Here is a 27,130-nt window from a genome sequence, read left to right on the forward strand (position 1 = left end):
AGATTCTATGCCAGTTGGACGACCGCTATTATAAAAGCTTTATTGTTTTATATTATATATATATATATATGTATATGTATATGTACATGTCAGTCATCTAACGGTGGATGAATTGATTTCCGGGGGAGGACCCTGCCCCGACCGGCTTGGTGGAGGAAGGGGCTTGCTTGCAAATGGGCGATGGTAAAAACGCTTTGGACGAGTCATGCCGTCGGGGAAGTGTCTTGGAAGGGGCGGGAGACGGACGGGAGGATGGCGGAGAGCGAGGAACAGATGAAGGGACGTCAGCGGAAGACGTGGAAAGGTGTTTCAGACTAAGGGGACCCAACCGCCAGGCTGGGGCACAATCGGAGGGGGGAGCCAAGGGCGCCAGGGAGATGGGCGGCGAGCAAAATGTGGCCGAGTTTTCTCCACCCTCCACTGGAAGGTGACAACCGAGTCACGGGGACAGTGGCCAATCTTCGCTCCATGGCCGCTGCGGGACCTCGCCCACCCCTGAAACCCTCCTGCCCAGGGCCAGGAGCATCCGCGATTGGCCACCTTCTACCAAACCTTTGCCGACAAGGTTCGCGCCGTGTCCGGCTTTCGCCTCCGATCCGGCGGTGGCGGGGGACTTGGAAGGCAGAGGGGAGGGTGAAGCCAACTCAGCCGGGAGAAGCGGGGGGACACAATCTTGGAGCAAGAAGCCCGGGAAGGGGAGACGGGACGGGGACCCCGAATGACCTGTGAATCCCGGCTCCGAGCGTGATTCCCGAGGAGGACGAGAGGGAAGCGGGCGTCACCAGGAAAGGAGAGAGACTTGAGGTTCTGGTTCCTTGCGCTGAGGTGAGCCCCGCCTGGCCCCAGGGCCACCAACTGGGGGGGGCGGGACGGCCTCCATCGTTCATGCCGCCGCGCGGCTGCGGCCCCGTTTCCGCCCGAGGTCAGGGTGGGCCCGATAGTGCCAGACGGCGAGGTGTCCCGGGCTCCCCTAACCCAGCTCGGATTGGGGCCAGGACGGCGTCCGAGTGGAAGGCCTCCAAAGCCAACCGCTCGGGATCACCGTAGGCCCGAGGGAAATTCTGGGAGGGACTCGCACCGGCCCCTTGCCATCAGTCCTGCGGTAACCCCGCTGCCCCTCTTCCCAGACCCCTAATTTCCTTCGGATCACCCCCCGGGGAGGCAAAACACTAATAAAAATCCCCGGTTCTGATCAAACCCACCCCGCTCTCGCCAAATGGCGCCTCTCCGGCGACCCCAGGACCAAAGGTGAGACCCTCTGTGCCACCCACCCCGCCCGCCCCCGTCCTCTCCGGAAACACAACCTTCGCCGCGGTCTTTCTTGGCAACATCACGAGGACGACACTGCTTGGGCTTCCGGGCTTTTAAGGACCTCTGCCCCGGGGGAGACGAGGCAGACTATGACAGCAGCTCAGAGTTTCCTCCCACAGTGGACCGGGACAGTGCGAGGGCCTGGGAGAGGCAGGGGCCCAGGCCACGGTCTCCCCTCCCGGTGGGACAGGTGGGCGGTCAAGTCCAGAAGAAGCGGCGGGATCTTCCTGGAGCCCGAGAGAGGAGGCACATGTCACGGACGGCACACACATCGCTATTTCACTCTCAATCCACCCTGGAGTGATTTCCGGGGCCTCTGAGCCGGCCGAACCCACCTACCGTTTCTCGCATGTGTTTCTGCCCATCCTAGACCTGCATTACTATTATTTTAGTACCTAATACTAATTGTGGTATTTGTTAAGCGCTTACGTGCCAAGTGCTTGTACTAAGCGCTGGGGCAGACACAAGATAATCAGGTTGGACACAGTCCCTGTCCCACACAGGGCTCACGGTCTTAATCCCCATTTAACAGATGAGGACATGGAGGCACAGAAATGACTTGCCCAAGGTGACAAAACAGACAAGTGGTGGAGCCGGAATTAGAACCCAGGTCCTGACTCCCCGGCCCGGACGGTTGCCACTAAGTCACAAAACGCTTAGTTTGTGTCAAGCTCTGTTCTAAGCGATGGGGTAGATTTGAGTTCGTCAGGACCCACCTGGGGCTAAAAACGGAGACATATTCCCCATTGTGCAGATGAGATAACTGAGCCCGAGAAGTGAAGTGACTTGCCCAAGGTGACTTGCCACAACACCACCTATCTACCCCAGTGCTTAGAACAGCGTTTGACACATAGTAAGCACTTAATACCATTAAAAACAAAACACCCCGGTGTTATTCATCTAGCGTTGTACTAAACGCTTGGGAGAGTACGATGCACAGTCCCTGTACAAAAGGAGCTTCTGGTCTACAGCGGGGAGATGGATGCTAGGAGAAGCAGCATGGTGTAGTGGACAGAGACCCGAGCCAGGGAGCCAGTAGGCCATGGGTTCTAATCCCGGCTCCTCCTCTTGTCTGCTGTGTGACCTTGGGCAAGTCACTTCACTTCCCTGGGCCTCAGTGACCTCATCTGTAAAATGGCGATTGAGACGGTGAGCCCCGCCTGGGCTGTTTCCAACTCAATTTGCTTGTATCCACCCCAGCGCCTAGTACAGTGCCTGGCACACAGTAAGCGGTGAACAAAGCCCGAATGGGGAGTCCCGGAAGGCCGCTGGGTGTCCGTCTCCCCTGTGGGTCCCCCTGGGGATTTCTCCGCTCACCGGTCCCGGTGGCGTCAGCGCCGGTAGCTGAGGCTGCTGGCCTTCGCCGGGTGGGTCGCGGACCAAAAGTTGCGACGACTCTGCAGCTTCTGGAAGGCGTTGAAGTTCCGCTTCTTCTCCGGCTTGAACTTCCTGAACTTTTTCACCTAATTAGAGAACCACAGAATTTGATGTTATAATAATAAGAAGAAGAATCACGGTGGGTTTTTTTGGCGTTTAAGTGTTTGCTATGTGCCAGGCACTGGACTAAGCACTGGGGTAGATACAGGTTAATCAAGTTCATTCACTCATTCAATCATATGTAGGGAGTATCTACTGTGTGCAGAGCACTGTACTAAGCGCTTGGGAGAATACAACAATAAGTAGACATATTTCCCGCACACTGAGCTTACATTCTAGAGGAGACACAGTCCCTGTCCCCCATTGGCTTCAGTTTTACTCCCCCTTTTACAGATGAGGGAACCGAGGCCCAGAGAGGTGAAGTGATTTTGGCCACGGTCACACAGAAGACGAGTGGCAGAGCCGGGATGAGAACCCAGCTCGACCCTGGCTCACAATGTGAGCTTGACACAAACTAAGCGTTTTGTGACTTAGTGGCAACCGTCCGGGCCAGGGAGTCAGGACCTGGGTTCTAATTGTACTGTACTAGGCGCTGGGGTAGAGACAAGTTCATCAGGTCCCACGTGGGGCTCACAGTCTAAGTAGGAGGGAGAACAGGGACCGAATCGCCATTTTGCCGATGAGGGAACCGAGGCCCGGAGAGGTGAAGAGACTCGCGCAAGGTCAGGGCGGGCGAGTGGCAGAGCCGGGATTAGAACCCAGGTCCTCCGACTCCGGGGCCCGGGCCCTTTCCTCTAGGACGAGCTGGCCCTCAAGACGTCAAAGATCTCAAGAAAGAGCGGGGCTGTTCCAGGCTTGGGGGAGTTGATTAGTTGCCCTCCCTGTGGGCAGGGTTCATGTCTACCAACTCTGTTGCACTGGACTCTCCCAAGCGCTTAGCCCAGGGAGTCAAGAAGTACCCTTGAGTGACTGACCGCTTGACCAATTATGGCCAACTAAATCCCCCACCAGCTGCACGGATGGGCTCTGTAACCTCTCTGACGCAGATCTTTCCAAAGCTGGGAACCTCAAGCCGGACCGGGGGTGGGGGTGGCACCTGTCAGGTCGTTGCGGGCATGGAACATGCCCCAAAACACACAAAAACCCAAAACCGCACAAAATCCCGAGCCTCTCCACCCCCCCGCCTCACCGGGCCCCTGTTCCCGGCTGGCCTCTTACCTTCCCCCGGTCAAATTCCTCATCCCAGTCGTCAATCACCATCTCACTCCGAGCCAATCTGCTGTCCTGGATGGCATCCTGACTCACGGCCGAGATCTCCCCGCTCCAGGTCAGGACTGCAAGGCGGAAGCAAGCGAGACCCTCAGCCTGCCCCATCTGGGCTATGACGGGCCTCCCCCTGCGTTCTGACGCGACCCAACTTTATACGGGCAGTATATAGTAACTATTATGGCGCTTGTTACGTGCTTACTATATGCCAACCACTGTTCTGAACGTTGGGGTGGATCCAAATTAATCAGGTTGGACAAAGTCCCTGTCCCACGTGGGGCTCCCACTCTTAATCCCCATTTTACAGTTGAGGGAACTGAGGCGCAGAGAAGTAAAGTGACCAGCCCCAAGTCACACAGCAGCAGACATGCGGCGGAGCTAGGGATTAAAACCCAGGTCCTCTGAGTTCCTATTAGTTTTTTGAGGGCAGGGAACGTGGGTCGTGCCGCTGCCCTCTTCAAGGCCTTCACCTTCAGGGGGCTCAACCCCGAGAAGTCCTGAAACACAGGTCAGCACCGGTTTCGTGCATTCAATCGTATTCACTGAGGGCTAACTGTGTGCAGAGCACTGGACTAAGCGCTTGGGAGAGCACAACAATAGACACGTTCCCTGCCCACAGTGAGCTACAGTCTAGACGGGGAGACAGACGTTAGTAGAAACGAATAAATGACAGAGTCGGATCTAGGTGCTGTGGGGCTGGGAGGGGGGATGAAGACCTGGGCAAGTCACCTGCCCACCTCAATTCACCGAATGGAACTAGGCCCTCTAACAGCTGCAATTCTTTCCACCTAAGTTTCTTCACCCTCTGTCCCCCGACCACCCACCTCTCCCGGGACTCCAGGACGCCGCTCTCCTGAAGCATCCCCCGACCCTCCAACGCCCACGCCGGAATAACCGCTGCTCTCTGCCCTCGGTCGCGGGCAGCCGTACCTTGTTTTCCGTAGGCTCTGTCGGACGAATACCTGAGCAGCTCCTGGAGCACGCTGGATGTGTTCTGCTCCTCTGCGGGGGACTGGGGGACCTTCTCCTTCCCTGCAATCAGAGCAATGCAGACACCCGTCTCAGGCCTTGGGGGTATTTAGACTGTCAGCTCCTCGTGGGCAGGGAACACTGGACTTTCCCAAGCGCTCAGTACAGTGCAAGCAGCCCGGGCCTGCTGAAATTCAACTGGGGCCTGGCTCTACCTAGTCTTAGGTTTGCCAGGGAGGACCGGGGCCTTCGACTGCCTCGTCTCCCGCCCCCTTCTTCCCCCAGCCGTCTACCCACCAAGCCCGTTGACTCTGGGCCGCAGGCCGTCGGCAGTCCCCAGCGGGTCGCCATCCTCGCAGAGGGCACCGCTGGGTGTCGGACGCGGCTCGCTTTCCTCCGCTTCCTGCTCTGAATCTCGCTTTCTCTTCTTATTCTTCTTCGGGGCCTCCGCCGGGGTCTCCGCCTGAACCGAGCTGCTGAAGGGAAGCAAGGGGAAGCGGAGTTAGGGTTCCGACGCGACGTCAGGCCCGATCCGTGGGCAAGCAACGGCCTGCCCAATACCCTGTATCGTGTGGAAGAGTGGCACGGGGAGAAACCGGGCCAGGGTCTCTGGATTAATCGCCCCCCGCCACCCACGCAGATGGAAATCACAGATGGGCCCAGGCTGCAGCTTGGTTGGGAAGAGCCAACTTAACAGTCCATTGATGGGAGCCACCGAGTGTGTACCGGGGTGACAGGCTCTGTACCGGGCGCTCAGGCGGTGCACATCAGAAGCGAGGCACCGTCCCCTGCAACCAAGAATCCCACGGTCTAATGGGGCATGAGAGAGGCCGTGGTTCTAACGAGGCTTTGGCTTGGCCAAACCTGGCAGTCAACTCCAGTCCCGGCTTCTGAATCCGCAACCGTCTCTGCTCCTCCCTGATGGTGATGTGTACGTGTACGCATGTTTGTATGTGTGTTTTGAGAAGCAGCGTGGTCAGTGGATAAAGCCTGGCCATCCGAAGGACTAGGGTTCTCTTCCTGGCTCTGCCCCATGTCTGCTGTGTGATCTCGGGCAAGTCACTACACTTCCCTGGGCCTCAGTGACCTCATCTGTAAAATGGGGATTAAGAGTGTGAGTTCCCTGTGGGAAAGGGACTGTGTCCAACCTGATTAACTTGCATTTAAACCAGTGCTTAGTACAGGGCTTGGCACACAGTAAGCGCTTAACAAGTACCATCGTTATTATTACTGTGTGTGCGTATGTACTGTTTGTGTATTTGTAGTGTCTTCTCAGCCTCACCTGTCCGAATTTGGCTGCTGGCTAGGGTCACCGCTTTCCTCCTGTTCTTCTTGCTTCCTCTTCTTTTTCTTCTTCTTCTTTCTACTTTGGTGGTGGGAGGCCTCGTCCGTCGTCTCCTGCTCCTCCTCTTCCTCCTGCTCCTCCTCCTTCCTCTTCTTCCTCCTCCTGTGGCGATGGGCGTCCGTCCTGTCTCCCACCTGGCTGCCGCCGGGCTCCTGATTCTCGTCCCGGGACTCCGGCTCGGCCTCCCGCCGGGCCCCTCGGCTCCCGTCCCCTCTCCCTGCCCGGTCCTCCCACGCTAGGGACTCCGGGCCGGCGGCCGGGCGTCTGTGCCCGTCTTCCCCGTGCCTCCTCCTCCTCCTCCTCTTCTTGCCCTGACGGGGCTCCGTGCCCTGTCCGTTTCCCGGAGAGGATTCCGCCTCCGGGCCGCTCTGGGACTCGGTCTCCCCGGAATGCCGGTTCCTCTTCTTCCCCAAGAAGCTGGGTGGGGCGGGGCTGGCTCCCTGCTGCCGCTGGGGGGGAGGGGACCCTGGGTCCCCGTTGACCTGAGGCTGGGGGGCGGAGGCAGGAGAGCAGCAGGAGGGCCGGGTTGAGGCTTTGAGCGCGGGGGGGCTGCAGAAGGTAAACTTGGAAGGCAGACTCAAGGATGACTTGGGAGGGGAGTCGGCCCTGCGGAGAGAAGCCGGGATAAGCAGGCCGACGAGGCTTCCGGGGTCCCGGGCCTGGCCACCGAGAATTTCTAAGCATCGACGATGACGGCATTAAGCGCTTACCACGTGCCAAGCGCCACACTAAACGCGGGGGCAGATAAAAGATCATCGGGTCGGACGCGGGCCCCGTCACACATGGGGCTCTCAGTCTAAGGAGGAGGGAGAATAAGATCTGAATTCCCCACTATATAGATGAGGAAACTGAGGCCCAGAGAAGTGAGATGCAGCATGGCTTAGTGGAAAGAGACTGGGCCTGGCAGTCAGAAGGAACTGGGTTCTAATCCCGGCTCCACCGCTTGTCTGCTGGGTGGCCTTAGGCCCACGTGGGAATCGAGAACGTGAGCCCCACGTGGGACGGGGACTGTTTCCAACCCGATTTGCTTTTATCCACCCCAACGTTCGGTATTGCGCCTGGCACGTAGAAAGCGCTTAAATACCATGATTATTATTATTAATAATACCTGTTAAGCGATTACTATGTACCAAGCACTGTTCTAAGCATTAGGGTAGATACAAGTTAATCAGGTTGGACAAAGTCCCTGTCCCACACGGGGCTCACACATTCATTCAATTGTATTTACTGAGCGCTTACTGTGTGCAAAGCACTGTACTAATCACTTGAGAGAGTACACTACAATAAAGAGACACATCCCCTGCCCTCGACAAGCTTACAGTCTAGAAAGGGGGAGACAAACATTAATGTAAATGAATAAATTACAGATATATACATAAGCACCGCGGGGCTGGGAGGAGAGATGAATAAAGGGAGCTTCGCAGATGAGGCCCAGAGAAGTTAGGGCACTTGCTAAGGTGACACAGCAGACACGAGGTGGAATCAGGATTAGACCCCAGGTCCTTCTGACTCCTAGGCCCATGCTCTACCCACTAAGCTACAAAACCCCTTAGCACCCGAGATGAGACTTGAACCCACGACCCCTGGCTTAGGAGGCCGGTGCCTTCTCCGTTAGGCCGCTCGGGCTAAGGAGCCAGAATTCATTCATTCATTCCTTGAATTGTATTTATTGAGCGCTTACTGTGTGCAGGGCACCGTACTAAGTGTTTGGGAGAGTAAACAGACACATTCCCTGCCCACAACGAGCTGACAGTCTGGAGGGCCCTGAGGTGGTTGGCATCCTCAGCTGCCCCCTGATGGGACACGAGTCCCCCGCCATGGCTGCACAGGCCAGGTTGGCGACTTTCGGGCTGACAGACTCTTGGAGGCTTGTCCCCTCAGTGGAAAAAGCTGGTGGCCCGTGGTTCCCGCTCTAGACCGAATGCTCACTGTGGACAGGGGATGTGTCCGTTATATTGTCCTCTTCCAAACACTTGGTGCAGGGCTCTGCACCCAGTCAGTGCTCAATAAATGCAACCGACTGGGACGCCGGAAGCGGCCCGGCCCAGTGGAGAGAGTCCGGACCTGGGTGCTAATTCAGCGCCTGCCAACTGTCTGCTGTGGGACCTAGAGCAAGCCGCTTCATTCCTCTGGGCCTCGGTCACCTCACCTGTGAAACAGGAATTAAAAACCTGCTCTCTCTCCTAATAATAAATAATAATTATGGTACTTGTTAAAGCACTTACCCTGTGACAGCCATTGTTCTAAAAAGCTGGGGTCAATGCAAGTTTCTCAGGTCGGACACAATCACTGAACCATTTGGGGCTCACGGTCTTAACCCCAATGTACAGTTCTACTAGACTGCGAGCCCCAGGCGGGGCCTGATGATTCTCTATCCACCCCACTGCTTAATTCAGAGCTTGGCACAAAGTAAGTGCACAATATCATTATTATTAATGTTAAAAGCCCAAGCCTGGGAGTCGGATGGCCTGGGTTCTCCTCCCATTTCCCCGTCTGTGACCCTGGGCAAGTCATTCCGCTTCTCTGGGTCTCAGTCTCCTCATCTGTAAAACGGGGCTTCCGTCCGCCTCCCGTGCGACAGGGACCGTGTCCAACCTGGTCACCTTGAACCCACCTCAGTGCTCGGCACCCGCTTACCTGGCTTTACTGACAGGCCAAGGAGAGGCGAAGACAAGGTGGGTGGTTTTCGTGGGGTAGGTGTGGTCGGCGATGGATGGGTGGGGAGGTGGACGGAGGTCATTGCTGGTCGCCCTCCGCAAGGTGCTGGCCTGTAGTTATTGACATAAATAAAAACTTGGTGGTCTAAAAAAGGTTTCCGTGAGCGGAGAAAAATCAAAACAAGATGAAATTAAAAGAATGAGAGGAATTTTTTTTTTTTTTTAAAAAAAAAGGAGTCCAGAGAGAGGGAGGGGAGACAGACACAAAGAAGGTGGTGATGGGCAGGGGATGGTAGAAGGAAAAGAAGAAGAAGAAGAAGAAGAAGAATCAGAAAAGTAGTTTTGATTAGAAAGAAAAAGGAAAAAAAAAAAAAGGAAGGAAATTTCAACAGCGTCATCTTCACAACTCGGCCCTGCCGCACTTGCCTCCTCCGCCTTCCTCCCGCTCGAGGATCAGCCTGGAACCCCTCCACTACCCTGCTGACCACCAACCGCCCTAGGGTCCGGTGTCTGCCCAGAGCCCCCCGCCCCTTCTACGAGCACCGGCTAGAGGCGGAGGAGGAGTCGGAGCCGAGGGAGCGGAGCCTCTGGCCCCTCAGTCGATCGGGGGGCCTGATTCACTGGTCTTCCCTCCCGCCCTCAAGCTCCTGAAGAGACTAGGCCTAAGCTTCACCCCCAAACCTCGTCCCAGCACCCCCGCGAAGAGACACCCCTCCCCCGGCCCAGGCGCACCCACCTTCCTGGCGGAGAGGGCCAGCTTCTTGGCCGGCGGAGGCGACATGGCGTTGGCGGGCTCGACGGCCGCCGTGTTGGTCGGCGGCGAAGACGGCGACTTGGCCCCCTTGGGGTCCCCTCCCCCGGGCGGTTCCTCGGTCCGCTCGCCGGCGGGGGGGGTCCGTTTCCCGGGGCGGGCGGAAGCGGGCCGCTCCGCCCCTGGGTGTCGGCGGGCCCCGGGCCCCCGCGTCGCTGCCGGAAGAGCGCTCGGGGCTGGAGCTGCTGGAATCTCCCCCGTCGGGGTCCGAGCCGCCGCCGCTGCCGCCGGCGCCCTTGGGGCCGTGCCCGTTGACCGCGGTCGCCTCCGGGAGCCGCGGAGAGGAGGCCGGGGCCGCTTCCCTGCCTTCCCAGGACCCCGGCCGGCGGCTCTGAGGCTTACTGCCACACGGCTCGCCCGTGCCGTTGGGGCCCGCGGGGAACCGCTGCAGGGGGACCGGCTTCTTGACCTTCTTGCCCGGCTCTTCCGGGCTCGCGGGACTGGGCTTCGCCGACGGCTTCGGGGACGGGCACCGGGGCGGGAGCTTCGACTGAGGTGTTCCGTTCTGCGGTCTGGGCCCCGCCGTCACGCTGCTCCTGGGCACCACCACGCCTGTCTCCTCCGTCACCTGGGGCTTCTTCCTGGGCCCGCCGTCCTGCCGCTGAGGGACACCCGAGAGGAGAGCATCGATTAGGGGCGTTGGCCTGAGCTGGGGGCTTGGAGCCGGCCCGTACGGGTCTTCCCTCCGAATACATGCACACACACTCTCCCTCAACCTTCCCTCTCCCCCGCTTACACCCTCTCCTTTAGGCAGGCTCTTTTCCCCATCGTTTGCTCCTGACTCATTTGGACAATGGGGATCGGCCAGCGTTGCGTGAGCAGGGGGAGAGTTTCACCAATGCCCAACTTGGGGAGCTGCTGGGGGGCAAATGGGAGCGCAGAACTGGCGCTCAGAGTCTGTACAAAGGAAGCGTTCAATAAATACCACCGATGGACTGATCGAGCTGGAATGCAAGGGGCAAAACGGCTGAAGTTCGGAGTATTCTTTGTTCCGTCCAAAACAATGCATGGTATTTAATCGAGTGCTTACTATGTGCAGAACACTGTACTTTCAGGTGGTTTGAGGACGTCGTTGCGTTTGTACTACGGTATGAACGACTCTACTTGAACAGCAGCCATCCCTCCCCTAAACCCCCCAAAAATCTCTTCCTCTAGATGGCTGGGAATGTGTCTGTTTATTGTTCTACTGTTGTTATATTGTCCTCTCCCAAGCGCTTAGTACAGGGCTCTGCACATGGTAAGCTCTCACTAAATGCAACTGACGAACTGACTCTCCCTCCCATTATTTACTCGGCCTCTACTCGGGAGACTAGATTGTCAGCTCGTTGCGGGCAGGGACTGGATCTTCCGACTCTGACACACTGGACTCGCCCAAGGGCTTAGTACAGTGCTCTGCCCACAGTAAGGACTCAATAAATACCACTTGACTGACTGAGGCAGCAGAGACAGGACCCCAAAAATCCCCTCCCAAGTCGAAAAGGCTGTTCCGCACTCTCCATTCCAAGGGTAAGGTAGGCTGATAAGCGTGGGCCGGCCAATCGATTCATCAGGAGCGTCTGCTGAGCGCTCCCTACGTGCAGGGCACTGTACTGAGCGTGGCCGAGAGCCCAGGAGAGGTAGAATAAGCTTCAGAGAGACCCCAAAGACTGGTCTGCCAGGGAGGCAAGTCGCCCGACTGGCTTCCTGCCCCATCCCGGGAGAGTTAACCGCCCAAGGAAGGAGTGAGGGCTGCCGGGAGGACGTACCTTCCCGATCAGAGGTGACGAGAGAGCCCCGTTGCTGATGATCTTCTTGACGTGGTCCGGGCCGATGCTGTTGGTTCGGTTGGCGGGGGTCGGGGGGGCTTTGGAGATGGGGCCCTCGGGGCTCTTTTTGAACCCTGGAATTCTGGGGAGGGAAGCAGGCCGTGGGTCAGGTACTGGCTTTTTAGAGAGAGATGTCCAAGTGGTGCTAGATAATGACGGTACTCGTTAAGCGCCTGCTATATGTTCAGCACTATACTGAACGCTGGGATAGCTACAAGATCGTCTGGTCAGACGCAGTCCCAGTCCCACTTGAGGTGTGCAGTTTAACTAGGAGTAGGATAATCCCCATTTTCCACATGAAGAATCTAAGGCCCAGAGAAATGAAGCAAAGCTGCCCAAGGCCACACAGCAGCGAGTTGGCGAAGCCGGGATTAGAACCCGGCTCTGCCACTTGTCCGCTGTGTGACCTTGGGCGAGTCGCTTCACTTTTTGGGTCTCCGTTTCCTCATCTGCGAAAAAGGGATTAAGACTGTGAAGCCCCACAGGGGACAGGGACCGTGTCCAACTTGATTAGGTCCTACCTATTCCAGGGCTTAGTACAGTGCCTGGCACATATTGAGCACTTAAATAGCATCAATTAAAAAAAAAAAAGAGACTTAGATCCTCCGACTTCCAGGCCCGGGCTCTTTCCATTAGGCTACATCCCTCTGCCCTCTAACACAGGGGGAACCCCTCCCGCACCCCCCCACCCCCGAAATGAGGGGCACTACCTGCAAGTTTCATCCACCCCACCCCAAGCACCCACTGACCAGTTGGGTCAACGATGCCCATCTGGGCAGCCCCAGGTGGTCCTGGAAAGCCCCCGGAAGCAAGAAGTCAGGATCAGACCTAACTTCCCGGGAAGACTGGTGAGCCCCAATCCCGAAGGACGCACTTCTCACCCGGGTGTTTTTTATTTTTTTTAGATGGTATCTGTTAAGCGTTTACTATGTGACAAACACTGTTCTAAGGGCTGAGGTAGATACAAGCTGTTCGAGTTGGACACGGTCTCCGTCCCACATGGGGCTCACAATCTCAATCCCCATTTTAATAATAATGACTGTAACTGTGGTACTTGTTAAGCGCTTACTAACTGCCACTACGTAACTGGGTCGGACACCGTTCCGGTCCCACAAAGGGCTCACAGTCTTCATCCCCATTTTACAGATGAGGGAAGCAAGGCCCAGAGAAGTAAAGTGACTTGCCCCACGTCGCACGGCAGACAAGCGGCAGAGCTGGGATTACAAGCCAGGTCCTTTCGACTCCCAGGTCCGGGCACCAGCCACTCAACCACAGAGCGGACGTCACCGTGGGGACGGAAACGATACGGTGGCGGGGCAGCGAGCTTTACCTGAGATAGAACAGCACGTAAGCCTGCTGGTTCAGGACCACTTTGATGTTGCTAGAATGGACGGAGGAGTCGTTCATCTGGTACCACTGCCCGTTACTGGCCTGAGGAGTTTTGAGAGAGGGATGGGGGAGAAAAAAGAAAAGCAATCAATCATGGTATTTATTGTCTTCTTTGTGCAGAAAAAAAATCGATATCTACTGAGCGTTATGTGCAGAAAAAAATCAGTAATAGAGAGCGCTTACTTGTGTGCAGAAAAAAAAATCAATATACATTCAGCCCTTACTGTGTGTGCAGGAAAAAATCAGTAATATATATTGAGCACTTACCTAGTGCAGAGCGCTGGACTAAACATTTGGGAAAGTACAATGGAATAGGGCTTGTAGACACATTCCCTAGCCACAGATAAATTCTGTTATGGAATTGGTTCCGTGCCAGGCAATGGGGCAGATACAAGATAATCAAATTAGAGGCAGTCCACTGTCCCATAAAGGGTTCACAGTGTAATGTGCTGTACCAAGTGCCTGACCTCTAAGGAACGGAGAAATGACACTTTGCCTGCCCGCAGGGAGCTGCCACCCCAAAGGGGAAGAGAGATGGGTGTGAAAATAAAGCAGTGTGGTCTAGTGGAGAGATTCCAGTGTCAGGGAGTCTGAAGGTCTTGTGTGATCTTGGGCAAGTCACACCTCTGGGCCTCAGCTCCCTCATCCCTAAAGTGGGGATAGAGACTGGGAGTCGCACGTGGGACAGGGACCGTGTCCAACCCGATGATCTACCCCAGCGCTCAGAACAGTGCTGGACACACAACAAGTGCTTGACAAATGCCGTCACGGACAAATCCGACGCGCTGGGAGAATGGCACGGGGAAAGACCACCCTCGCCACCGTAGCCGGCCCCCGTTTTGCTACCTGGTGGGGTGGCGGACTCACCTTGACGTAGCAGTAATAGTGCCCGGCGTGGCAACTGTAGCCCGAGTGGACCAGGACCGCGTAGAGCCCGTACATCACCGGGTCCCCGCTGCTCTGAGACATGTACGGCCGGATGTTGAGGAATTCCGGATAGCCCACGTCCTGCCAAGACAGCCCCGGGAAGAACGACGTCAGCTTTCTGGGAGGACTGCCGGGGGCCGAGCCCGGCGCCCACCCCGGGCCCACCCGGCCGCCCCGCACCTTGGTGATCTTGCCCCCGCAGAAGTTGGCGAAGCGCTTGAGGCTCAGGGTGAGGACGTTGGAGGCCCGGTGGATGGAAAATCGCTTGCTGGCCGGCACCTTTTTCTTGCACCTGCGGAGAGGACCGGGGACCGTAAGATCAGCAGAGCGGCCGGGCACTGAGCGGGCAGAGGCCGCCACCGGGAAGGAGCGGGGGAACTGCCCGGTCTAGGAAGGGGTCATGAGGACATTCTGAGGTTCTCCTAACCCGCGGGAGGAGACGTTCTTGGACAAACATCAGGGAACCGAAACACGCTGGCCAACCTCTTCCGACGCGGTGTCGGTCGGTCAGTTGTATTTACTGGGTGCTTACGGGGTGCAGAGCGCTGTTCTGAGCACTTGGGAGAACCCTCTTGGCCATATCCGTAATATATTTTAATGTCCATCTCCCCCTCTAGACTGTGAGCTCCTCGCGGACAGGGTGTGCGTCTACCAGTTCATTCATTCTATTTACTGAGGACTATGTGCAAAGCACTGTATTAAGCGCCTGGGAGAGCACAACGTAACAAACAGACCCATTCGGTTACGTTGTCCTCTCCCGAGCTAGGTACAGTGCTCCGCCCACAGGAAGCGCTCAATAAGTAGCATCAACTGATTGACGGATTGCGAGCTTTCACCCCCCCCACCTCGTAGGGAAAACCCGCCCCGGGGGGGGGGACCGCTCAAGATGGGCTCAAGACGATGGCCGCAGAGCAACGCTGAAGCGGCACGGCCCAGTGGACAGAGCCCGGGCCTGGAAGTCAGAGGACGTGGGTTCTAATCCCGGCTCTGCCACGCGTCTGCTGTGTGATCTCGGGCCAGCAGTCACTTCACGTCTCTGGGCCTCAGTGACCTCACCCGGAAAACGGCGACTAAGACTGTAAACCCCATGTGGGACAGGGATTGTGTCTGACCTGATTACCTTGTATCCAGCCCAAGGCTTACAATAGTGTTTGGAACATAGTAAGCACTTAACAAATACAATTATTATTACTATTAGAACCGAAGATGGCACAGAGATACCCTCCCCCGAAATGGGAAACCCGGGATGGGGTAGGGAAGAAGCCCTCAGCAGACAAGACGGCAGCGGCGAGCAGAGGAGGGCCCGCTCCGGGAGTCGAAGCAGACGCGAGGTGAGTGGGGAGCACCGGGGAGCCCCGCGACGAGGACCGGGGGCCCGACTCACTTGGCGCACATGTACGCATTCTCTCCGCTCAGGACGTCCGGTTTGACAAACAGCTCCAGGGCCCGCACGATGTTGGCCGTTTGCTGAAAAAAGGCCCAGTGGAAGTTCTTAAAAGGAGCCCCGAGGAGAGCAGAGTAGCCCAGCGGGAACTGCCCGGGCCTGAGAGTCGGGAGACCTGGGTTCTAATCCTGCCTCTGCCACTTTCCTAAAGTGTCACCCCTCAGAAGTGAGGCCTCACGTCTCTGGGCCTCGGTTTCCTCGTCTCTCTAAAACGGGGATTCCCTATCCACTGCGCACTTCATAAACACCGCTCGGTAAGCTTAATTAACAGAGGCGGCGAGGCCCAGTGTATAGAGCACGGGTCTGGGACCCGGGTTCTAATCGCAGCTCCGTCACTTGCCTGTGTGAGGTCACTCAACCCTTCTGTGCCTCAGTTTCCTCACCTGGAAAATGAGGATTAAGACCGTGAGCCCCACGTTGGACAAGGACTGCGTCCAACCTGATTAACGTGGACCTACCCCCAGCACTTACTACAGTGCCTGGGACATAACGAGTGCTTTAACAAATACCATTAAAAAAAGAAATTGCTGGGTTTAAGCTGGGGTTTTATTGGGTCACCCCTTCCATCTTGGGTGCTCCCCACTTTAAAAAAAGAGAGAGGCCCATCACATGACAGAGGGGAGGGGGCTGCAGGGAAGGGAAGAGGAAGTTTCGGCTGCAACAGCCTTAATGGGGAGCTTGTGACAGGACGGGGAAACTCGGGGGAGGACAGGGAGGCGAGATAGTCGCTCCCCTCCACCCCTCCCCTCCGCCTCTCATTCCGAGAGCTCCCTTATAGCTGTACTATATCCCGGCTGGTCCCTCCTTGACTTTCAAGAGGCAGCTATTCGTCAAAGATATCTAATGGTGTCAAAGGGCCTGAGTTCTAATCCCAGCTCTGCCACCCGTCTGCTGTGTGACCTTGAGCGGGTCGCTTCGCTTCCTCTGTGTCCCAGTTACTTCATCTGGAAAATGGGAATTAAGCCAGGGAGCCCCACGAGGGGACAGGGATTGTGTCCAACCCGAACACCTCGTATCTCCCCCAGCACTTAGTACAGTGCCTGGCACATAAGAAGCCCTTAACAAATATCATTTAATGGGGGGAAAAAAAAAACCCCCACACAGGTATGAAGGGGAAGAGGGTGTGTCTACGTGTGTGTGTTTGTGTCCAACCACACTAAGACCCTGCACCCACTGCCAGAGACAGCTGTCCCAAATGTTCCTCCCCAGCCTCCCCGAGCCGTGTCCCCGCCCCGTACCCTGATCTCCAGAGCCACGTCCAGGTAGGGGTCATACGTGTCCGAGACGCTCTTGCACAGCGAGCACTTCACTGCAACGAAACACAGGACAACCGGTGAAGCGCCGTGGGGGCTGCCGCCGGCTGGAGGGTCCCGCCGACCCCGTTCTGGGGTCCCTCGGGTGGGTCCCTGTCCATCAGAGGCCCCAGAGGGCCCTCCCACCCCCACTTCCGAGGAACTGACGCCCCAGGGATGAGGAGATTGGCCTTGAGCAGTGAGCGACCATCTCTTCATTGCTTCTTTGCTGGACGTGCACTGCGTCCGGCCAAGGTGAACAGGAGAGAGGCCTCTGGGAGCTGGTTCATTTCCCAGCACCCTTTGCCCTATAAACCACAAGCCTCCTGTGACCCTCTTCATCCTTAGCCTCTGCACTCTTACCTAAATCTAGTGAATTGTACACTTTTTTCCGTGTACGGGTGGTATCTGTTAGATGCTTCATTTGTGCCAGGCACCGTACTAAGCACCGGGTTAGATACGAGCTAATCAAGTTGGACGCAACCTGTGCCCCATGTGGGGTTCACAGGTCTTATCCCCATTTAACAGGTGAGGAACTGAGGTCCAGAGAAGTGAAGGGGCTTGCCCAGCGTCAGAGAACAGAGGCAGCGCCGGGATTAGAACCCAAGTCGTTCTGACTGTGAGGCCCAGGCTCTATCCACTAGGCCGTGCTACTTCTCTACCCTTGATTTCGACTTTTCTCATAAGGGTCTTTCTCTCAGTCTCCCACGGGAAGCAGCGCAACCTGAAGTGGAAAAAGCCCGCGCCCGGGAATCAGAGGACCTGAATTCTATTCCCGCCTCTACGACCGGTCTGCTGGGTGACCCTGGGCAAGTCACTTCTCTGGGCCTGAGTTTCCTCATCTGTAAAATGGAGATTCGATACCTGTTGTCCCGCCAGACCGCGAGCCCCATGAGGGACAGGAAATCAGTCCAACCCGGCTGTCTTGACTCTCCCCCAGTTCTTAGGTTCAGATTTGGGCAAACGGAGCTTAATAACTACCGGAATTATTAGAGGGAACCTCCTTCTGGGCAGAGGAACAGGTCGCTTCTTTAATCTGCACCCAAGAGGAGTACAATGACTTCACTGCATCAAGTGGGCAGAGTGGTCTAGTAGGTAGAGCCTGGGCGTTAGAAGGACCTGGGTTCTAATCCCATATCCGCAACTTGTCTTTTGCGTGACCTTCTCTGTGCCTTAGTTACCTCATCGATAAAACGGGGAGACTGAGCTCCAACATGGGACAGGGACTGTGTCCAACCTGATTATTTTGTATCTACCCCGGCGCTTAGTACAGTGCCTGGCACACAGCAAGCGCTTAACAAACATCATAATTATTATTATTAAGAAGAAAGGGATTTTTAAAAAAAAAGTCTCACCACGAGAACGGAGATATCCTCCAAAAATCTGATGAACCAGAGTAGTGGCCTGGGTTTGCCGATCCAACCTAAACAAGAAAACACCTGACCTTTAGCCCAAGCAAAGGCATGTGACCAGAAGCCCCTCCCTGCTCCCCCGTCCCAGTTACCCCCACTATAAAATGGGGGTATAATACACCTATAAAATACTATAAAATGCTATAAAATTCCTATTCCTCTCCTCCCCTTTAGACTGTGAGTCCCTTGTGGGACAGGGTCTGTGTCTGATTTGATCCCGTTCCATCCACCCCACTGCTTAGCACATAGTAAGCACCAGACCGCAACCTCGTTGTGGGCAGAGAATGTCTGCTACATTGTACTCTCCTAAGCGCTTAGTACAGTGTTCTACCCACAGTAAGCGCTCGGAGAATGTCTGCTACATTGTACTCTCCTAAGCGCTTAGTACAGTGTTCTACCCACAGTAAGCGCTCGGTAAGTACAACTGATTGCTAGCGAAGCTGCGTGGCCTAGTGGAAAGAGCCCGGGGCCGGGAGTCAGAGGTCCTGGGTTCTAATCCCAGCTCCGCCACTTGGTCTGTGTGACTGTGGGCGAGTCACTTCACTTCTCTGGGCCTCGGTTACCTCCTCTGTAAAATGGAGATTAAGACTATGAGCCCAGTGTGGGATAGGGACTGTGTCCAACCTGATTAGCTTGTATCTACCCCAGCGCTTAGTACAGTGCTTGGCACATAGTAAGCAAAAATTATTTTAATTTTATTAAATTTTATTTAATTTTATTAAAAATAAAAAATATTTTTAATAGAAAAACCAGCACTCCTGGTAGCCCGAAGCTGTGGTGGGGTGCCCCATTTAGGAGACCCTGCCCATTCTGAACTCCTTTGCCGAGAGAGGTGCTCAACGCGCTAATTATTAGGGTCCCAGTGGGAGACCGAGGGTGGCCTGTGGCTGTGAAACAGAGCACCTCCGTGCACCGTCCCCCATAGTGGACCCCCACACTGGCCGTCCTCCACAGTAGACCCCCCCCCCACTGGAACCACGGGAGGGGAACACGGGGAATGCCCCAGACCTGTGGCCTTTGACGGCCGGACTGTCCGTGGCCAGCACGGACCCGTCATCCCCCCACCCTCCCCACGGTCCACTCGTCCGTCCCAAGGCCGGCACATACTTGGCGTGGCCGTTCAGGCAGGCCTTCTGCATGGCGTCGATCGTATAGCGTAGGAACTCGTGAGCATCCTCTTGGCTCCCGAAGCGGAAGTGCCGGGCGATCTCTGGACAGGGAGGACCCGGGGGTCAGCAGGCCCGGGACCACGCTCCCTCTGACCGCCCACCCCCCCAACTCAACAGGCCACTGGTCTAATGGCACACGCCTTTAGCCCCCCTGAAATCCAACCAAGCACCATATTATGAAAAGCAGCGTAGCCTAGCGGATAGAGCCCGGGCCTGAGCGTCCAAAGGACCTGGGGTGTAAATCCCCGCTCTGCCACTTGTCTGCTCCGTGACCTTGGTCGAGTCCCTTCTCTGGGCCTCAGCTGCCTCAGCTGTAAAATGGGGGTACAGTGCCGGACACACAGTAAGGGCTTAACGAACATCGTCAAAACAAACTCAACTTCCCTGGGCCTCAGTTCCCTCATCTGTAAAATGGGGATTAAGACTATGAGCCACTTCTCTGGGCCTCAGTTCCCTCATCTACAAAATGGGGATTAAGACTATGAGCCCCATATGGGACATGGACCGTGTCCAACCTGACTAGCCTGTATCTTACCCCAGCGCTTACCACAGTGCACAAAGTAAGCCCTCAAACGCCACTAAAAAAAATAATATAATCGGCAGAGGTGGGGAACGAGTCACTGTTCAACCAACTCTACCAACAGGAATGAAAGAGGACCCGACACCTCGGCTCCGTCCAGCTTAGACTGTCAGCTCGTTGTGGTCAGGGAATGCATCTGTTTACTGTGCTATCTTCCTGTCCCAAACGTCAGACCAGTGCCCCGCACACAGTCGGCACTTAATGAACACACCCGCACGACCGAACGAGCGAAGCTCGCCTCGGGTTCTTACTTTTCAGGTCTCGGATGAAGGAAAAAGGCTTGATGGCATTCCCGCTGTTGGCGAAGGTCTGGATCATGTGGTTCTGCATGACGCAGAGCATACAGAAGCCTCCCGGGGCACCTGCAGGAGAAGAAGCCACGGCCGATCGGTGGCGGGAACCACCCGGGAAACCCAAGGAGAGCAGGAGGCCACGGACCAAGCCGAGGGCATCCGACAGCCCTAGAACCGGGGTGGCTCCGCGATCCATCGAGGCAGGAGGGCCTGGGTTCCGATCCCTGCTCCGCCACTTGTCTCCTGGGTGACCTAAAGGCAAGTCACTTCGCTTCTCCGGACCAAGACTGAGCACCCCATGTGGGCCAGGGACTGTGTCCAACTGATGACCTTGTATCTACCCCACCACTTAGTCCCTTTACTTCTCGGTGCCTCAGTTCCCTCATTTGGAAAATGGGAATGAAGAGTGAGCGCCCCATGTGGGCCAGGGCCTGTGTCCAACTGATGACCTTGTATCTACCCCACCACTTAGTCCCTTTACTTCTCGGTGCCTCAGTTCCCTCATCTGGAAAATGGGAATGAAGAGTGAGAGCCCCGTGCGGGACAGGGACTGCGTCCAACCTGACTAGCTTGGATCTACCCCAGTGCTTAGAATGGTGCCTGGCACATAGTAAGTGCTTAACAGATACCATTTAAAAAAATAAAATAAAAAAAATAATCAATGGTACTCGTGGAGCACTTCTTGACCTAGGGGATACAGCCCGGGCCTGGGGGTCGGAAAATCTGGGTTCTAACCCCAGCTCCGCCACTCGTCTATGGGACCTCGGGCGAGTCGCTTCACTTCTCCGGGCCTCGGTTCCTTCAGCTGCCAAATGGGGATGAAAGTGGGAACTAATTACGTTATATCCACCCCAGTGCTTAGTCCCTCTGCTTCTCTGAGCCTCAGTTCCCCCAGCCGTCAAAGGGGGCCGAACACTGTGAGCCCCAGGTGGGACAGGGCCCATATCCGACCTGATTACCTTGCATCTCCCCCAGTGCTCGACACATTGCGGACGCTTAAGAAACACCACTGGAAAAAAGACAGAGAGCTCGGCTGCCCGGCCCTTCCCCGGTACTCACAACTGCGACTGTGCTCCTTGGACAGCAGGTAGTTGGCGAGGGGGGGCGTGTAGGTCAGACACTGGATGGTGGAGTTGAGGAAGCAGGTGTTGCCCAGGTTGTGGAGGCCCGCCCCGACGCGGTAGACCCGCTCCCACCTCAGGGACAACCGCTCCGTGGGGAAGAGGACTTTCTGGGGGGCTGGCACGCCGTCCCCGCCGCTGCTGCTTCCCAGCCCGTGGTCGCTCCCTGGGCGGGTCGGGGGAAACCAAGGAGAATATCCATTCGTTCAGTCGTCTGAGCCCTTAGTGCGCGCAGAGCACTGTACTAAGTGCTTGGGACAATAAACACCCCCTGCCGACAACAAGCTCGCAGTCTAGGACACGATCCAGCCCCCCACCTAATCAATCGCACTGACAGACCGCTTACTGTGTGCAAAGCACTGTACTAAGCGCTTGAGAAGAGGAGAAGCGGGCGCTAAAAGACCAAGAGACCGGCCTAGGGTCCCCCCGCCAGTGGGCCCACGGCAAAGCTACCACAAGAACCCAAGTCTCGCCTCTCGCCACCCCTCTAGACTCTGAGCCTGGCGAGGGCAGGGCACGTATCCTGTTTATCGTCCTAGCGTCCTCTCCCAAGCGTTCAGTCCAGCGCTCTGCACTCGGCGAGCGCCCGGTAGACACGCCCGAACGCGTCCCCGGCGGGCGGAGGACTCCAGTCGGCCCCCGGCCCTCAGACCTACCCTGTCTCCGGACGGGGGCATCCTCCCAGGTCTTGTGGCGGCCGGCGCCCTCGGACTTGGGGTTCAGCAGCACGTATTTGCTTTTGAGTGCCTCCAGCTGGTAGGAGAAGCTCTTGCTGGCCGGCTCAAACTCGATCTTCTGGAGGAGCACCTTCTTGGCGGAAGAGGCCAGGAGCTTGCCCAGCTCGGCGTCGTCGGCCGAGTCCTTCCGGCCGGGCTTCAGGGCTTCCTTCAGCTTGTCCACTATAGGCATGGTGCATCACTGCGAGGGGACGTCAAGCGGCGGGTGAGCGGAGACCTCGGGCGGCGAGGGGCTTAACCCCGCCCTCGCCCGGCCCGGGACCGCCCCCCCGCCCAGACCACGAGAAACACGGGAACGGGGTGGGCCCGGTTCCGCTGCGGCAAAAGTGGGCGAGTGACTTGAAGCGCTCAGTACAGTGCTTCGCGCACGGTAAGCGCTCGATAAATACGACCGAATTGGATCGAGCGGGACCGGAAGCTCCTTGCGAGCAGGGGGGCGGGTCTATCACACTCTCCCGAGCGCTCGGTACGGCGCCCGATACCGTCGGCCCCGCCCCGAGCTCAACCTCTGCCGTGGGAGGACCGTACGGACCTCCGGGAAGCAGCGCGGCCAGGTGGATAAAGCCCAGGCCGGGGAGTCGGAAGGATCCGGGTTCTAATCCCAGCCGCGCCGCGTGTCCCCTCCGTGGCACCTTGGGCAAGTCACTTCACTTCCCTCGGGCCTCGGTGACCTCATCTGTCAAACGGGAGGCAGAGCAAGGGCTCCATGTGGGACGGGGACTGTGTCCAACCTGATTAGGTTGAATTTACCCCGGCACTTAGAACAGTGCTGGGCGAATAGTCAGCGCTTAACAGGCACCATAATGATCATTATTAAGGGGGTTGGAGGGAAGCACTCACGACAGGGCGTACCGACGACCCATTTCCTCTCAAGTCAACTGTGACCGTGGAAAGGGTCTCCCAGGAAGGCTCTGAGCCCTTTTTCTTTTTCAAAGGTTTTCGTTAAGCGCTAACTCTGTGCCCGGCACTGTCCTAACTGCCGGGGTGGATACAGCCTAATCAGGTTGGACACGGTCCGTGTCTCTCACGGGGCTCCCAGTTTTAATCCCATTTTACAGATGAGGGAACCGAGGCCCAGAGAAGTGAAGCAGGCGGCAGAAAAATGGCGGAGCCGAGATTAGAACCCAGGTCCTCTGACCCCCGGGCCCTCTCCACGAGGCACACTGCTCCTCAGAGAACCCGTCCCACGGCGGCTTCGGGAAGCCAGTGTTCGAGTAAGCAAGCCCCTTCCCGTCAGCCTCTGGGGGTCGATCCATCGATCCAGGGTATTTACTGAGCGCTTACTATGTGCACGGCACTATACCGAGCGCTCAGAACCCGATCCAACACAAGTAGCGGACACGTCCTCCGCCAATACAGAGCTCACTAGACAATCTAGCGGCCGAGGTCACAGTCAGGACCGTCATCGCCCGTGGGCTTCTAACGGCCCACCCGCGAGTGTCCCCATTTGGGGGGGGGGGGGGGGGGGGTCCCGCACGGAGCAGGGGGCCGCGCCAACCGCCCCGCAACCTCACCTTGGCGGGGGGCGGTCAGATCTGGGACCGGCCGGCAGATGGGGAAGGCCCTTCGTCGTCGGGTGCCCTTCGAGGCGGCGGCTCCTCTACCTCCGTCTGCTGAGTCGGCACAGCTGCCGGACGGAGAGAACGTCAGCCGTCTGATGCCCTCCGCCGCCTCGCACGAGCGTTGGTCAGGAACCCGCTGGGTCCCTCACGCTACCGGGGGTCCGGGACGCACCGCAGAAGACACCCCCCGCCACAGGGAGCTTACGCTTTATCGGGGGGAGGGGGGGACGGGGACCGAATGGTCCCGAAGGCAGACAGGGGGACCCCAGAAAGCGATCGGGGGGGACGGGGAAGCCGGAGGTGTCCGTCCGGTACCGTCCCCCTGGCCCGGTCACCGGGAAGGCCGCTGAGACCCTAAAAATCAAGCCTGTGGCTAGTAACCTCGTGGCCGCGGCTAGTAAATCGACCTCGTGTATCCCACCCCGGAGGGGCTGAGGAATCGGGAAATGAACTGCCAACGGGCCACAGAGGATTCAGGGACGGGAACTAGCTGTGCCCAATAAGCAGCAGAACCCCAAGAAATGGACTATTTTACTCCCCCAACCCACCTTCTACCTCTCGGGTCAACAGGCTCCAAAGCTTATTTCACGTGGTCCATTTTTTTTTTTTAAATGGTATTTGTTACGCACTTTCATTAATTCGATCGTATTTATTGAGCGCTTATTGGGTGCAAAGCACTGTACTAACCCCACTTACTAGGTGCCAGGCACATAGGTGAAGTGAAGTGACTTTTGACTTTTCTAAGCACCGGGGTAGATAGGTCATCAGGTGAGACCCAGTCCCTGTCCCACATGGGGCTCACAGTCTTCACCCCCATTTTACAGAGGAGGGAAATGAGGCCCTGGAAAGTCAAGTGACTTGCCCAAGGTCACACGCGGCCGGGTGGGGATGCGGACCCAGGTCCTTCTGACTCCCAGGCCTGGGGTGTCGCTTCAAACCCAAGGGCTACTGAACGCAAACTCCATCCCCCCACCGTTCACATCCTCAGCTCTTTGCTGTGCACTTCTCTGTGCCTCAGTTACCTCATCTGTAAAACGGGGATTAACTGTGAGCCTCACGTGGGACACAGAACAGTGCTCTGCACACAGTAAGCGCTGAACAGATACCAATGTTGTTATTATTATCATTTTCCGGGCCACCTTAACTCGAGACCACCAGGAGACCATTAGCCAAACGAAAGCATTTACTGAGCGCTTACCGTGTGCAGAGCACTGTACTAAGCGCTTGGGAGGAGATTATCGGCCCCCTACTCATGGCTGACCCTCTTCACGCCTCCCAACAACCACGTGACAGATTCTCTTCCACACACTACAGCGTGGCTCAGTGGCAAGAGCCCCGGCTTGGGAGTCGGGTCACGGGTTCGAATCCCAGCCCCGCCACTTGTCAGCCGGGCGTCGGTGGGCAAGTCACTTCACTTCTCTGGGCCTCAGTTACCTCATCTGCAAAATGGGGACGAAGACCGCGAGCCTCACGTGGGCCGACCCGATGACCTTACATCTACCCCAGCGCTGAGAACGGTGCTCGGCACAAAGTAAGCGCTTAAATACCAACAGTACTATTATCATTAAATGAGGAGTCAGAAAAGACAAAAAAAGCGCACTGCCCTTCGGGAGTGAATTCGAGGAAGGAGGGAAGGACGGAGGGAGAAGCAGCGTGGCCTAGCGGACGGAAGAGTCCCGGGAGCCAGAAGGATCTGGGTTCTAATGCCGACTCCGCCGCGTGACCTCGGGAAAGTCACTCCACCTCTCGGGGCCTCAGTTACCTCATCCGTAAAACGGGAACGGGGAGCAAGCCCCACGTGGGACGGGGACCGTAGCCGCTTGGATCTAACTGCTATCACCATCTTAGGAGGAGCGCTTGGCACATAGCGAGCTCCTAACCGGTGCGATCATCAGGGAGGGGACCGACGACTTCGGTCTATCACAGAGGCGGAATCTGCTGGGACGCCGACGTCCCGGAGGCCGCTTTAGAGGGGGGAAGGGGGAGACCCCCAGAAGGCCGGCACGAGATCCTCCCGGAACCGGGCAAGGTCGTACCAGAATCGCGCTTCCCGGGCGCAGAGCGCCGGACGACGCACTTGGGAGAATCCAAGGTGACGGAGTCGGCGGACCCGTTCCCCGTCCACCGCGAGCTCAGGGCGGAGAGGGCGAGACGGACGTTAAGCGGAGCCCGGGCCTGGGCCTCGGAGGGTCGCGGGTTCTGATCCCGGCTCTGCCCCTTGCCCTGCGACTTCGGGCAAGTCGCCTCGCCGGGCCTCGGTGACCTCATCTGTAAAACGGGGATGGGGAGCAAGCCCCCCGTGGGGCGGGGGTCCGTATCCCTCCCGATTCCAAACGGGGACGGAGACGGGGAGCCCCACGTGGGACGGGGACTGCGTCCAACCCCATCCGCTCGTAATCACCCCGGTGCTTAGTGGGGTGCCTGGCACGCAGTAAGTACTTAAATACCAATTATTAGTATTATTATGACCACGACCCCTTCCTCCCGTACCCTACCCAAGGGCCCCCCCCCCAAGCCCCATTCACTCCAGCTGTGATTTGGGGGCGGGGGCGTGATCCGATCCCCGAAAATACCGCCCGGCACCGTGCACTCGATCCGTGATATTTAGTGAGCACCGTCCCCTGGCCTGGGAGAGCTGGGTCTCCCACGCGCGGGGCACTGGACGGACCGAGCGCTCGGCGGGGGACAATGGGGCCGGCGGGGGCAAGGAGGCGATGCCGGCAGGAGGAGCCGGGGCGATGCGGTCACCCCCGGACCCCACCCGGGACCCCCCTCCCCGTCCTTCCCATTGTCCTCGGAGGCCACTCCGGGCCCCCCGACCTTAGCCTGCAGCGCACAGCTCCCCCCAGCCCCCTCCAACCCCCAGCCCCCTTCTAAATCCCCCCAAGACCCTCCCCCAACCCTTCCCCCAGCCCCCCTCCACCCTATAGCCCCCAGCCCCCTTCTAAATCCCCATCAGGCCCTCCCCCGACCCCCCTCCAACCTCCAGCCCCCTTCTGAATCCCCCCAAGGCCCTCCCCCGACCCCCTTCCAGCCCCCAGCCCCCTTCTAAATCCCCCCAAGGCCCTCCCCCGACCCCCTTCCAACCTCCAGCCCCCTTCTGAATCCCCCCAAGGCCCTCCCCCGACCCCCTTCCAGCCCCCAGCCCCTTTCTGAATCCCCCCAAGGCCCTCCCCCATCCCCCTTCCAACCTCCAGCCCCCAGATCCCTCCTAAATCTCCCTAAGGTCCCCATCCCAACCCCTCCCCCAATCCCCCACCCAACCCCCCTGCAACCTATAGCCCCCAGACCCCTTCCAACTGCCCCCAGGGCCCCCCACCCTTCCCCCACTCCCCCAGCCCCCCAGCTCCCTTCTGAATGCCCCCAAGGCCCTCCCCCAACCCTTCCCCCAACCCCCCCTGCAACCTATAGCCCCCAGCCCCCTTCCAACTGCCCCCAGCCCCCCCCATCCTTCCCCCCTCCAACCTATAGCCCCCTGACCCCTATCCAACTGCCCCCAGCCCCCCACCCCACCCCCCTGCAACCTCCGGCCCCCCCCTGCAGCCTCCCAGGCCGGCCCCGGCGGCGGGAGCCCCTACCTGCCGGGCGTGGGGTGCGGGTGCGTGTGCGGGGCCGGTGGGGGTCCGCGTCCCGCTGCGTCCGCCCCATCCGGGCCCCCGCCCC

At 57.7% G+C, this 27,130-nt stretch overlaps 1 protein-coding gene across 1 annotated transcript; it reads right to left on the minus strand.

The window, feature by feature from the left end:
* On the minus strand, nt 1–27,130 carry USP36 (ubiquitin specific peptidase 36). The gene is given in 22 exon segments (XM_029056954.2): nt 1–1,538; nt 2,629–2,774; nt 3,907–4,022; nt 4,885–4,986; nt 5,221–5,399; nt 6,206–6,874; nt 8,906–9,036; nt 9,662–9,818; nt 9,820–10,337; nt 11,482–11,623; nt 12,872–12,972; nt 13,798–13,938; nt 14,038–14,149; nt 15,242–15,324; nt 16,540–16,610; nt 17,949–18,016; nt 19,113–19,215; nt 20,006–20,116; nt 21,107–21,334; nt 21,825–22,086; nt 23,420–23,532; nt 27,046–27,130. Coding segments are annotated over 19 exon segments (3,417 nt in total). The 5' UTR covers nt 22,078–22,086; nt 23,420–23,532; nt 27,046–27,130; the 3' UTR covers nt 1–1,538; nt 2,629–2,642.

This window comes from Ornithorhynchus anatinus, unplaced genomic scaffold, assembly GCF_004115215.2.
Source record: "Ornithorhynchus anatinus isolate Pmale09 unplaced genomic scaffold, mOrnAna1.pri.v4 scaffold_264_arrow_ctg1, whole genome shotgun sequence".
Lineage (NCBI taxonomy): Eukaryota > Metazoa > Chordata > Mammalia > Monotremata > Ornithorhynchidae > Ornithorhynchus > Ornithorhynchus anatinus.